General features: G+C 46.6%; 1 protein-coding gene across 1 annotated transcript; it reads right to left on the reverse strand.

Annotated features, from left to right (window-relative positions):
- Window positions 1–899: 899 nt before the first annotated feature.
- On the reverse strand, window positions 900–12,020 carry sh3yl1 (SH3 and SYLF domain containing 1). The gene is made up of 10 exons (XM_034140442.1): window positions 11,922–12,020; window positions 8,486–8,599; window positions 8,294–8,407; window positions 6,068–6,132; window positions 5,609–5,721; window positions 5,148–5,276; window positions 4,379–4,523; window positions 3,701–4,178; window positions 3,146–3,178; window positions 900–1,915 (listed from the first exon to the last, which is right to left on the reverse strand). Coding segments are annotated over exons 1-10 (1,389 nt in total). The 5' UTR covers window positions 11,923–12,020; the 3' UTR covers window positions 900–1,718.
- Between the last annotated feature and the right edge of the window lie 110 nt (window positions 12,021–12,130).

Genomic DNA, 12,130 nt, shown 5'->3' on the forward strand with positions numbered 1-12,130 from the left:
ATTTTGCTTTTCTGTTTAAAGGTCCCATGCCATTTCTACTGATCATAGTTCCATTGTTGAGGTCTACTAGAATAGATGTACATTGTTCAATGTTCCAAACTCACATTGGTTTCTCATACAGCATCTCTGTATAGTATGTGTATTCACTCTCTGTCCTACACGGCTTGATGGAGCTCCTGCCCCCCCCCCCTGTGAGCCCACTGTGCTCTGATTGGTCGGGACGTTGCGAGGCTCGTTGCTGCGAGGAGCGGACAGGTTTCCGGGTCGGCGATACAGCGAGAACAAGCCAAACTCATCCTGAGCACACAAACACTCACAGCCGAAGTAAAAACAATAAGTGTGGCTTGATATTGAGAAAGAAAAAGGTTTCTAACGCTGTGAGAATGGGTCTGCAGAGAGCATTCCTCCACCATCCCAACTCGTGTATTACCAACCAGGGAGCTCTATGCAAGTCAATGGGACTCCCTGTTAGTTAGCCAAGGGATCCTGGTGTGTGAGGGGCTCCGCTGATTGGTCCATTTGGGCCAATCCGGTCATTTGTTGTTGATCTGGGTGTTCACACGTCACAGAACCCAGGAAGCAAACAATGTAAAAAGAGAAATGTCCAACGAGGCGTTCTGGGGCAGCAGAGACAGGTCTGCTCTGTGTTAGAGTTTTACTCTCTACAGGGTGCACTCTGAGGGTTTGTGACTCTGCAGACCGTTCACATGCAGAAGCTACAGAACACAAGGGGACCGGTAAGAACCGGGAAACCATGACATGGGACCTTTGAGTCTTAGTTTTACTTGATTCTGAGAAAGTGTTGCTTTATCTTTATGAAACAAAACTAATCCCATACTAAATGAGATGGAAGTATTACCTAAATAAATACAAATAATCAAAGATGCAAAACCACAATGAAAAGCAAAGCAATATTTCTTTCGATTTTATTTCAGTTTTCCTTTGGCAAAGTAAACAAGCAGCACAGTCTGTCTTATTTGATCCAAGCTCCAACAAGTGATCATTTTAATCAAACTTTAAATAAACTATAAACAGATAAAAATGTCTAAAGTATTCCACATCCCTCCGGCTGTAACAGAACCCGAACACTGCTATCGTGCTATAAGTAAACAAATATTCACCCAGAAATACAAGATAATGTGACTTTAGATCCCTAAAGTCAATTCAAAGGGAAAAAACGTGAGTGTATGTACAACCTGTAATCACAACATTATGAATACCGTTTAGGACGGTGTTCAAATTTAAGTCAATTCAAAGTGAAAATGGGCTTTTATTTAAAGTATTTTAGTGAAATATAAAAAGTGTATTGTTTTTCTAAAATATCAAATTAGTTTCTTTCTTTATTTTGTTTTATTTTGAAAGGACAGGAGTTTTTCCGGTTGAATCAGAAAATTATAAATATTTCTTCATTTGATTAACTTTGAAGGAAAGAGAGATTTTGGAAATATAATTAAAAAGACTGACATTTTCTTTAAATTTGATGTAGAAAAAAGGTGTTAATCCTGAAATAAATGTTATTAAAATAAAATGATGATTGACTCTCTCACCATGCCAGGATAGTTTCTGTCAATATCACATTTATTATAATTATTTTAATACTTTTACCTGAAAACCAACATTTTAGTGTTTATATTTAAATATTTTCAGATGTCTTGTTATTTCTTCTCTAATCTTTAATCTAACCGCTCTGAAGTTTGTCCCTCCGGCTCGCCGTAGACTCAGAACGCCACGAAGTTGGCAGGAAAGATGCCTACGCGCCCGTCGCTATGACGACCCTCCCACCAATCGTACTGCGACTCGGTCTTGGTAACCACGGTGATGCTGTCGCCCGGGACGAAGCTCAGGTCGCCGGGCTGTTGCCCCGTGAACGGGTGCGTCGCCGTGACAACGAGCTCTCCACTAGCTGCTCCCCCTCCTGCAGCGGGAAAATAAACAACATTTATTTAGAAGAAAAAATGTAAACAAATAGATTTAAACTACGAAATAAATCATTAGAAATTACTTTAATTACAGAATACAAATATTTAAAGGGGACCTATCATGCAAAATGCACTTTTGTACGTCTTTTCTACATGAATATGTGTCCCCGGTGTTCCAGGGAACTCACCAAGTGTCAGAAAACACAACCCTCTCTATTTTCCTCCATACCCAAATCTCTAAAAAAGGGGCTGCAACGGATCTGATAAAAACTGATCCAGATTTGAACACTGTCCTGACGTCAGGACGGTGGCGCTACGGCTATTGGGCCAACTCTCCACCTATCAGGGGAATGTGGGGTTGGGCCACGGCCATTGCCGCTCGAAAGCGCTGGAGACGCTGTAGTACATATGCCAGGCCTGTAAGTGGCGCTGTAGTCTGCCACAAAAGCAGCGAAGAAGACTTCCCGCCCATAGTTGCCATGGTTACCCTTCTGTTTATTCTCCGCTGTGGCTTTCTTTCTCCCTCCCAGAGGCAAGCGTTTGCTCCCGCTGCTTTAATTCAATGCAATCCCTCCCCGTCGAGGCAAGCACTGTAATTCTCTCCGGTTAGTCCACCAGCAGATGACAAACACCCACTCTTTCGCCGGTCAAGATGTCCGTTAAAGTTTAAATTAGAAAAGTGCCGGTCAAAGGTCTTCTTTGTTATTTATTGAGCTTTAAAACAAATGAATAATGACTCTATATAATAATATAATAAAACACGGAGGACGGATATCTATTTTTCTCCCCCTCTTCTGACAGCCCAGCAGCTGATCTCAAAGCACACCCCCCTCTCCTGCAGGGGGGCGTGGTCAGCTGCAGCTCACAGAATCAGCCCCTTGCAAAAACAGGGCTGGAAAAGAGCAAATAGAGCGAAATGAGGCATGGCTAAAATGCAGGATCTGTTTGGTATTTTGAAAAAAAAACTAAACAGACATGTTTTATATAGGTATGGCCCTACAATATATTGTTCAAATATAGCATGATAGGTCCACTTTAAATAAATATTAAAAAATATATATATTAATAAAAATAATAAAAACATTCAGTATGACAACAATAATAAATAAAAACAAAAGGCAAGGGTTTTAGAAATGCTGATATCTTTGTTCAGGTTTTCTGTATGACCGTAGCTCTCTGTTAAATAACACGAGGGTTAATGTTAGTTTTGTTATTTGAGAACTGACCGTTGTTTGGTGGGTTTCTGGAGGCTAACTGGCCTGAAACAGACAAAAGATTATTATTACATTTTAAATGAGATTTAAAGACAGATCATGAAAAAAATACACGATAAATACACAATAAATACACAATAAATACACAATAAAGGAGTTCTTGTTGATTACTTTTCTTTCTCTACTTAAAGAAATCTTATATGATCAGATCTTTGCATAAATATTTGAAAGGCAGTGTGTAGCTGCAGGTTGTGACCACAAGAGGGCGCCACAGCTTCAAAACTAAATCACCTATTAAACTGCAGGGAAGGAAAGAGGTAAGGGAGAAGGAAAGAGGTAAGGGAGAAGGAAAGAGGTAAGGAAGAAGGAAAGAGGTAAGGGAGAAGGAAAGGTAGGAAAGACGGAGTAAATCAAGGAAATAAGGAGGTAGTGAGAGAACACAAGCAAAGAAGGAAAGGAGGTGATAGTAAAGGAGAGTATGTGGTGGGGAAGGCAACAAGGAGGTATGAAAAGGAAACAAGGATGAAGCAGTGTTTCAGAGTGAAGATGGACGAAGGTAAAACTCACCTGAAGTCTCAGATTTATAGACGGAGATGCTCGGGTACTGGGCGTTTTTATCCGTGGTGGCTGGAGACGGCTGGTATGCAGCTGGTTGTTGTTGTTGTTGTTGTTGTTGTTGTTGGTATCCGGCTGGTTGTTGTTGTTGCTGATAACTGGCTGGTTGTTGTTGGTATCCGGCTGGTTGTTGTTGTTGTTGGTATCCGGCCGGATGTTGTTGTTGTTGGTATCCGGCCGGATGTTGTTGTTGGTATCCGGCTGATGGTTGTTGTTGGTATCCGGCTGGTTGTTGTTGGTATCCGCCTGGTTGTTGTTGTTGGTATCCGCCTGGTTGTTGGTATAAGGCTGGTTGTTGTTGGTATCCGGCTGGTTGTTGTTGTTGGTATCCGACTGGCTGTTGTTGGTATCCGGCTGGTTGTTGTTGTTGGTATCCTGATGACGGTCTTCGCTGAGTTGGACCTGAAGGTCTGGATGGAGGACCAGATGACTAAAGGAAGAGAGGAAGTAATGTTTATTGTTTATTGTTAGACATGGAACAAAGTTACGACAAAGTGACAATAAAGTTCTGGTCAAGTTTGGATAAAGTTCCAATAAGGTTACAAAGTTACGGTTAAGTTAGGACCTTACAAATGACGGTGCTGATTTTGCGTGCTTTTTTATGAAGTCGGTGTAAAGGGCGTTGTTTACCTTGGGACGCATGTTCTTGCTGGTCCAGTCGGCGGTGTAGGCGTCGGTGTATTCGTCCAGGATGTGGTAGAGATCGTAGCATTCGGGCGGCGGCTCTACGTCACCGTTCAAAATGGCCGACGCGCGGATTTCCCGTCCGTAGAACCTGAAGCACAGAAATACTCAAATAAATAAAATACAACAATACTTGAAATGAAGGTTAGCTAGCAGGTTGTGGAAAATCCCACTCCTCCCTCCTCCTGCTCCCAGCTCATCTGTAAAGGCAGCTCACCTGATGCTAACCCTCTCCCCCATGAACACAGGAGCCGGCCTCGTGAACACAGGAGCCGGCCTCGTGAACACAGGAGCCGGCCTCGTGAACACAGGAGCCGGCCTCGTGAACACAGGAGCCGGCCCCGTGAACACAGGAGCCGGCCCCGTGAAACACAGGAGCCGGGCCTCGTGAACACAGGAGCCGGCCCCGTGAACACAGGAGCCGGGCCTCGTGAACACAGGAGCCGGGCCCCGTGAACACAGGAGCCGGCCCCGTGAACACCCTCACCAGCCTCAGCACCCTCACCAGCCTCAGCACCCTCACCACCCTCACCAGCCTCACCACCCTCACCACCCTCAGCACCCTCACCAGCCTCACCAGCCTCACCACCCTCACCAGCCTCACCACCCTCACCAGCCTCAGCACCCTCACCAGCCTCAGCACCCTCAGCACCCTCAGCACCCTCAGTACCCTCAGCACCCTCCATATTCTTCACAGGTAGTTCATTGATCGTACTTGCGGTTGGTGTCTTTGCGTTCGATCAGGCCAGACCCCTCCAGAGAGATGCCAGCGAACAGACCTCTGGACCGACAGTACGTGAACACGGCCGCCGGGCTGCGGATCGACACGTCCGCCTCCACGTTCCTGAACACATCACAGGTGAAGGTGACCGTTACAGACAGTGTACATAACCCACAGGTAGATAACCCACAGGTAGATAACCCACAGGTAGATAACCCACAGGTAGATAACCCACAGGTAGATAACCCACAGGTAGATAAACCACAGGTAGATAACCCACAGGTAGATAAACCACAGGTAGATAAACCACAGGTAGATAACCTACAGGTAGATAAACCACAGGTAGATAACCCACAGGTAGATAACCCACAGGTAGATAAACCACAGGTAGATAAACCACAGGTAGATAACCACAGGTAGATAACCCACAGGTAGATAACCTACAGGTGTCTCACCTTCCGATCGGACCCACGGCCACCGTGCAGTTCCCCCCCAGCGTCAGGTTCCCCCCCTTCGTGAACGCGTCCACGGCCCGGCGCTGATTCAGGATGATCACCAGGTCCGACACCTGGGGGGGGGGGGGGGGGGGGGGGGAGAAACACAGGTGTTACAACAGGTCAACACACCTGCAACAGGTAAACACACCTGCAACAGGTACACACACCTGCAACAGGTACACACACCTGCAACAGGTCAACACACCTGCAACAGGTACACACACCTGCAACAGGTACACACACCTGCAACAGGTCAACACACCTGCAACAGGTACACACACCTGCAACAGGTCAACAGGTAAACACACCTGCAACAGGTCAACAGGTAAACACACCTGCAACAGGTCAACAGGTCAACACACCTGCAACAGGTCAACAGGTACACACACCTGCAACATAGATCATCATTGGACTCACCTCCACCCCGATCTCGAAGCCTCCGCCCAGGCCGGCGATGCCGATGGCGGACGGAGCCGACCAACCTAGAAACAAACGGGAAAACAGACATAGTGACATCACTACAGAACACTCGCGCTCCTATTGGCTAGCGCTCCAACAGAGCTGGCCAGCTAACCAATCAGATCAGACTGGGCTCTGGTTTCAGACAGAGGGTGAAAAGAGGTATGAGACAAATGAAAAATAAAGAGCTTTTTGAACATTAAAGCATGGAGACATGTCACAGTAGAGACAGAGAGACAGAGAGACAGACAGTAGAGACAGAGAGGTCCCAGTAGAGACAGACAGGTCCCAGCAGAGACAGACAGGTCCCAGTAGAGACAGACAGGTCCAGTAGACAGACAGAGAGACAGACAGTAGAGACAGACAGTAGAGACAGAGAGACAGACAGTAGAGACAGAGAGTAGAGACAGACAGGTCCCAGCAGAGACAGACAGGTCCCAGTAGAGACAGACAGGTCCCAGCAGAGACAGACAGGTCCCAGTAGAGACAGACAGGTCCCAGTAGAGACAGACAGGTCCCAGTAGAGACAGACAGGTCCCAGTAGAGACAGACAGTAGAGACAGACAGGTCCCAGCAGAGACAGACAGGTCTCAGCAGAGACAGACAGGTCCCAGTAGAGACAGACAGGTCCCAGCAGAGACAGACAGGTCCCAGTAGAGACAGACAGGTCCCAGTAGAGACAGACAGGTCCCAGTAGAGACAGACAGGTCCCAGCAGAGACAGACAGGTCCCAGCGGAGACAGACAGGTCCCAGCAGAGACAGACAGGTCCCAGTAGAGACAGACAGGTCCCAGCAGAGACAGACAGGTCCCAGCGGAGACAGACAGGTCCCAGCAGAGACAGACAGGTCCCAGCGGAGAGAGACAGGTCCCAGTAGAGACAGACAGGTCCCAGTAGAGACAGACAGGTCCCAGCAGAGACAGACAGGTCCCAGCGGAGACAGACAGGTCCCAGCAGAGACAGACAGGTCCCAGCAAGGTCTGGGTTTCACCAAAATAAAAGATAAGACGTCGGAAGACAAGAGGAGGAATCCCATCAGAGACCAGAGGCTGAAACACTGCAGACGTGAGGTCTCTTATTAAAGTGATTATCATCTCATTAGGGCCGGCCCCTAGTTCACCTGATCACACCTGATCACACCTGATATCTCACCTGATCACGCCTGATCACGCCTGATCACGCCTGATCTCACCTGATATCTCACCTGATCACGCCTGATCTCGCCTGATCACGCCTGATCACGCCTGATCTCGCCTGATCACACGTGATCACGCCTGATCACGCCTGATCACGCCTGATCTCGCCTGATATCACCTGATATCTCACCTGATCACGCCTGATCACGCCTGATATCGCCTGATCTCACCTGATATCACGATATCTCACCTGATCTCGCCTGATCTCGCCTGATATCACCTGATATCACCTGATATCTCACCTGATCACGCCTGATCACGCCTGATCTCACCTGATATCTCGCCTGATATCACCTGATATCACCTGATATCTCACCTGATCACGCCTGATATCGCCTGATCTCACCTGATATCACGATATCTCACCTGATCACGCCTGATCACGCCTGATCTCGCCTGATATCACCTGATATCACCTGATATCTCACCTGATCACGCCTGATCACGCCTGATCTCACCTGATATCTCGCCTGATCTCGCCTGATCTCGCCTGATATCACCTGATATCACCTGATATCTCGCCTGATCACGCCTGATCACGCCTGATCTCACCTGATATCTCACCTGATATCTCACCTGATCACGCCTGATCTCGCCTGATCACACCTGATCACACCTGATCTCGCCTGATCTCGCCTGATCACACCTGATATCTCGCCTGATCACGCCTGATCTCACCTGATATCTCGCCTGATCACGCCTGATCACGCCTGATCTCGCCTGATCTCGCCTGATCACGCCTGATCTCGCCTGATATCGCCTGATCTCGCCTGATCACACCTGATATCACCTGATCTCACCTGATCACACACCTTTAAAACTAGTTCAATTAGAGAGGGAGAACAACAAGGCAACATGGGAACAAGGGGTGAAACAAGAGAGGAAACAGGGAAGCAGAGGAGGAAACAGGAGAGGAAACAGGAGAGGAAGCAGAGTAGGAAAACAGAGTAGGAAACAGAGTAGAAACAGAGTAAACATGAGTCCTTACGTCTGTCCCCCAGCCTGGCGATCACGATGCCGCTGCCCCCCCGGGCCGTGATCATGAAGCCGGCCTTGATGACGGAGATGATGGCGAGGCCCTCTGCCTTCGCTATCACATGAGCTGAAACACATTCAACATTTAGAGAGTCAATAAACCAACATGCCCCCCCCCCCCCCCCCCACATGGAGTCTTCCTTACGGGGGATGAGTCGGTCAGTCAGCCCCGTTCGGTTTGAGATCTCAGTGAAATCTCTCAGGATCTTCGCCGCTTTCTTGGCCTCCGACTTCAGGTTGGACGGGATGGGGTTATTCACTGAAACACACAATAACACACACAATAACACACACACAATAACACACACACACACACACACACACACACAATAACACACACACTAACACACACACTAACACACACAAACACACACACTAACACACACAAACTAACACACACACACTAACACACACACACACACACACTAACACACACACAAACTAACACACACACACTAACACACACACTAACACACACACACACACACACTAACACACACACAAACTAACACACACACACTAACACACACTAACACACACTAATACACACTAACACACACTAATACACACACACACACACACACACACACACACTAATACACACACACTAACACACACACACACACTAACACACACACACACTAACACACACACTAACACACACACAGAGTCAGTCCGACCCCCCAGGCACAGATTGATCCTTTTATTTTTAATATCAATGATTCATTTTAGGTTTAAATGTAATTTTCTTAGATTATTTTTGTATTTTTACTTTTCAATTATTATTTTTCACTATATATTTATTATTATTTTTCCTCCATTTAATTGTTGTATATTAATATTACCATGATGTATTATTTGTATGTATTATGACACTTGTTTGCAGCCAGTGTGTATTCAGTAGAAAGATATGAATACAACACTTTCAGATTTCCCACCAATGACACGCTGTGTAAAACACTTAACTCTTTGACCCCCATCACTCTGTGGACCTGACTGCGGCACAAAGAGGGAAGTCACAGCCCCTCAAAGAGCTCCTTGTTGATGTTAGCTTCATCTAATCTCATCTGAATCTGTGCCCAAAGATCAGCTAACGTTTACAGACGCTCCGAGGCTCTGCTTGTGGAGGCAGACTAACTCTGAGCTCTGAGCGGGACGTACAGAGGAACCATGAAGGTGAGCTGTGGTTCCTGTCCAAAGATCAGCTAACGTTTACAGACGCTCCGAGGCTCTGCTTGTGGGATACATATTGGACTGCAATTCAAACTATAAATAAGAAACTAATGATTAATTTTCAAAATCATTTATAAAATTAGAGGAAATTGCTTCCAGTAAATGTCCTTTCCCTTTCAGGTGTGGTTCCTGTTAAACTGGGTTCTCCTGATCTCCTCTGGCTCTGTGTGATCAGCTGATTGTTGGCGTGTCGTCATCTGTCAGGAATGTGCCGAGAGGCATGTTGGCAGACCGGTCTCTGACAGCACATACCATCGAGCTAATGGGTTAACTGGGAGGTTCTGCTGGTTCTGCTGGTGTTCCAGGGGGTTCTGCTGGTTCTGCTGGTGTTTCAGGAGCTCATTCTGTTCTGTGAGTGTTTCAGGAGGTTCTGTTGGTGTTCCAGGGGGTTCTGTTGGTGTTTCAGGAGGTTCTGTGAGTGTTCCAGGGGGTTCTGTTGGTGTTCCAGGGGGTTCTGTTGGTGTTTCAGGAGGTTCTGTGAGTGTTCCAGGGGGTTCTGAGAGTGTTTCAGGAGATTATGTTGGTGTTCCAGGGGGTTCTGTTGGTGTTTCAGGAGATTATGTTGGTGTTCCAGGGGGTTCTGTTGGTGTTTCAGGAGATTATGTTGGTGTTCCAGGGGGTTCTGTTGGTGTTTCAGGAGGTTCTGTGAGTGTTTCAGGAGATTCTGTTGGTGTTCCAGGGGGTTCTGTTGGTGTTTCAGGAGATTCTGTTGGTGTTCCAGGGGGTTCTGTTGGTGTTTCAGGAGATTCTGTTGGTGTTCCAGGGGGTTCTGAGAGTGTTTCAGGAGATTCTGTTGGTGTTCCAGGGGGTTCTGAGAGTGTTTCAGGAGATTATGTTGGTGTTCCAGGGGGTTCTGAGAGTGTTTCAGGAGATTATGTTGGTGTTTCAGGGGGTTCTGTTGGTGTTAACCGTTTTTTGGGGGGTCGAATATTAGAATATACATTTGCTTTCCATTTCCCATCCCTAGTTCTAGTCACAGTTGAAGCAGTTTGAATCACCGTATATGTTCTAGTTGGCTCTAAGGAGGTTCCTAGGCAAACATTCACTGGGGGCCCCTCGAACCAGCTTTTCATCCCAAATTGTCCCACCCACATTGAGGATGCTTCCTACGCCCATGGTTCTGATGACCTCTGAAGGTATATTCATCTATGAAGAGTTTCTTTAGGTCCAATAGGACGTTCTAGTTTCCTACGATGGGGGTTCTAAACGTCTTTGAGGAGGTTCTATCTTTTACCTATGAGGGATTCTATTGGTCTATTTCTATTGAAAAGGTTCTAGTCATTAAGGAGGTTCTTTTGGTCTGATTTGTCTTTGGGAAGTTTGGAGTTTCTCATATCTCTGTGTGGATACTCCCCTGGTTAGGAGCAGCAGTGACTCGTCACCAGCTGATGAGCTCATTGGGAGGAGACTCAGGTCTGACTGGAGCTTCAGGAAGTCGTTAAAACCACTTTAATCAATTAACTCTGACTCACACATCAATGACGTCATCTCTGCTAGACGACTAATTAACCAATCACAGGCCCCGAGCCCCAACTCAACATTTGTTTACATAAACACAGTCTGATGAGACCACAGAGTTGAATTAGCTCTAACACACATCGGTCAGTGTCAGTAGGTAACACTGTCCTGTAACAGAACCAGGACTCAAACCAGAACATCTTTACAGACTGTTTCCTGAAGAGGCTGCACTGAGAACCACCAATATGTGTGGAGCTCTGAAGGAGAGCTGGCTAACGTTAGCGGTTAGCGACAGGTACGCTGAGGTTCCATGAAGCGTGTTCAATACCTGACAGAAACCCAGTGTTTCCCCCACCATTGTCTTGAAGGGGAGCTGCGCCCCGCCAACGGAGCCCCGCGCCCCCCCTGAAATTCAAGGTGTTTAAAAAAATATATATTTATTTTAATTACATTTTTTTTTAAATATAGATATATATAGCACCAAATTGCAACTAATCTATATCTACTGTCACTTTTCACATTGAACATGTGCTCTTTTATTAAATAAACTAAACACTTTCATTTGAAGTTGTGAGTTTAGTGTTTTTGACCCAAAGAAACACTGATGCCTTCATCAATAACAATCATCCACAGCTCCTCCCTCTGCTCCAGAGGATCTAAACAATATATACTCAAGTACTGTACTTAAATACATTCTGAGGTACCTGTACTTTACTTGAGTATTTCCATTTACTGTGTACTTCTACTCTAGTTCAGGGTTCAAGTACAAGATCTGAGTACTTCTCCTTTTACTCAAGTACAGGATCTGAGTACTTCTCCCGCCTCTACTCAGGTAGACAGGTGAACAGACCAACAGGTGAACAGACCAACAGACCAACAGGTGAACTTACTTCTCTCTGCTGTTTTCCTCCTCTTTCCTTCCTTTCCTCTGTTTTCTCTTCACCTGTCGACAGGTGAGCAGCGCGAGCCTCTCCTCTCTTCACTTCCGCCTCGTTGCCGGAAACCACGCACGTCACGTCACGTAAAAAAAACATAAACATGCAGCGTGGTCGTCAGGGAAACAGCTGGGCGCACTCCCGTGACGTGAGCGCGTCCCGAG

The sequence above is a fragment of the Trematomus bernacchii genome, unplaced genomic scaffold (assembly GCF_902827165.1).
Source record: "Trematomus bernacchii unplaced genomic scaffold, fTreBer1.1, whole genome shotgun sequence".
Lineage (NCBI taxonomy): Eukaryota > Metazoa > Chordata > Actinopteri > Perciformes > Nototheniidae > Trematomus > Trematomus bernacchii.

Bases quoted from the DNA above. Each gene is read 5' to 3' on its own strand.
- sh3yl1 (XM_034140442.1), bottom strand. The intron at 6,133-8,293 runs GTAAGGACTCAT...GTTTGTTTCTAG, and splicing joins CGCCAGGCTGGGGGACAGAC to GTTGGTCGGCTCCGTCCGCC. The intron at 5,722-6,067 runs GTGAGTCCAATG...CCCCCCCCCCAG, and splicing joins GCTTCGAGATCGGGGTGGAG to GTGTCGGACCTGGTGATCAT.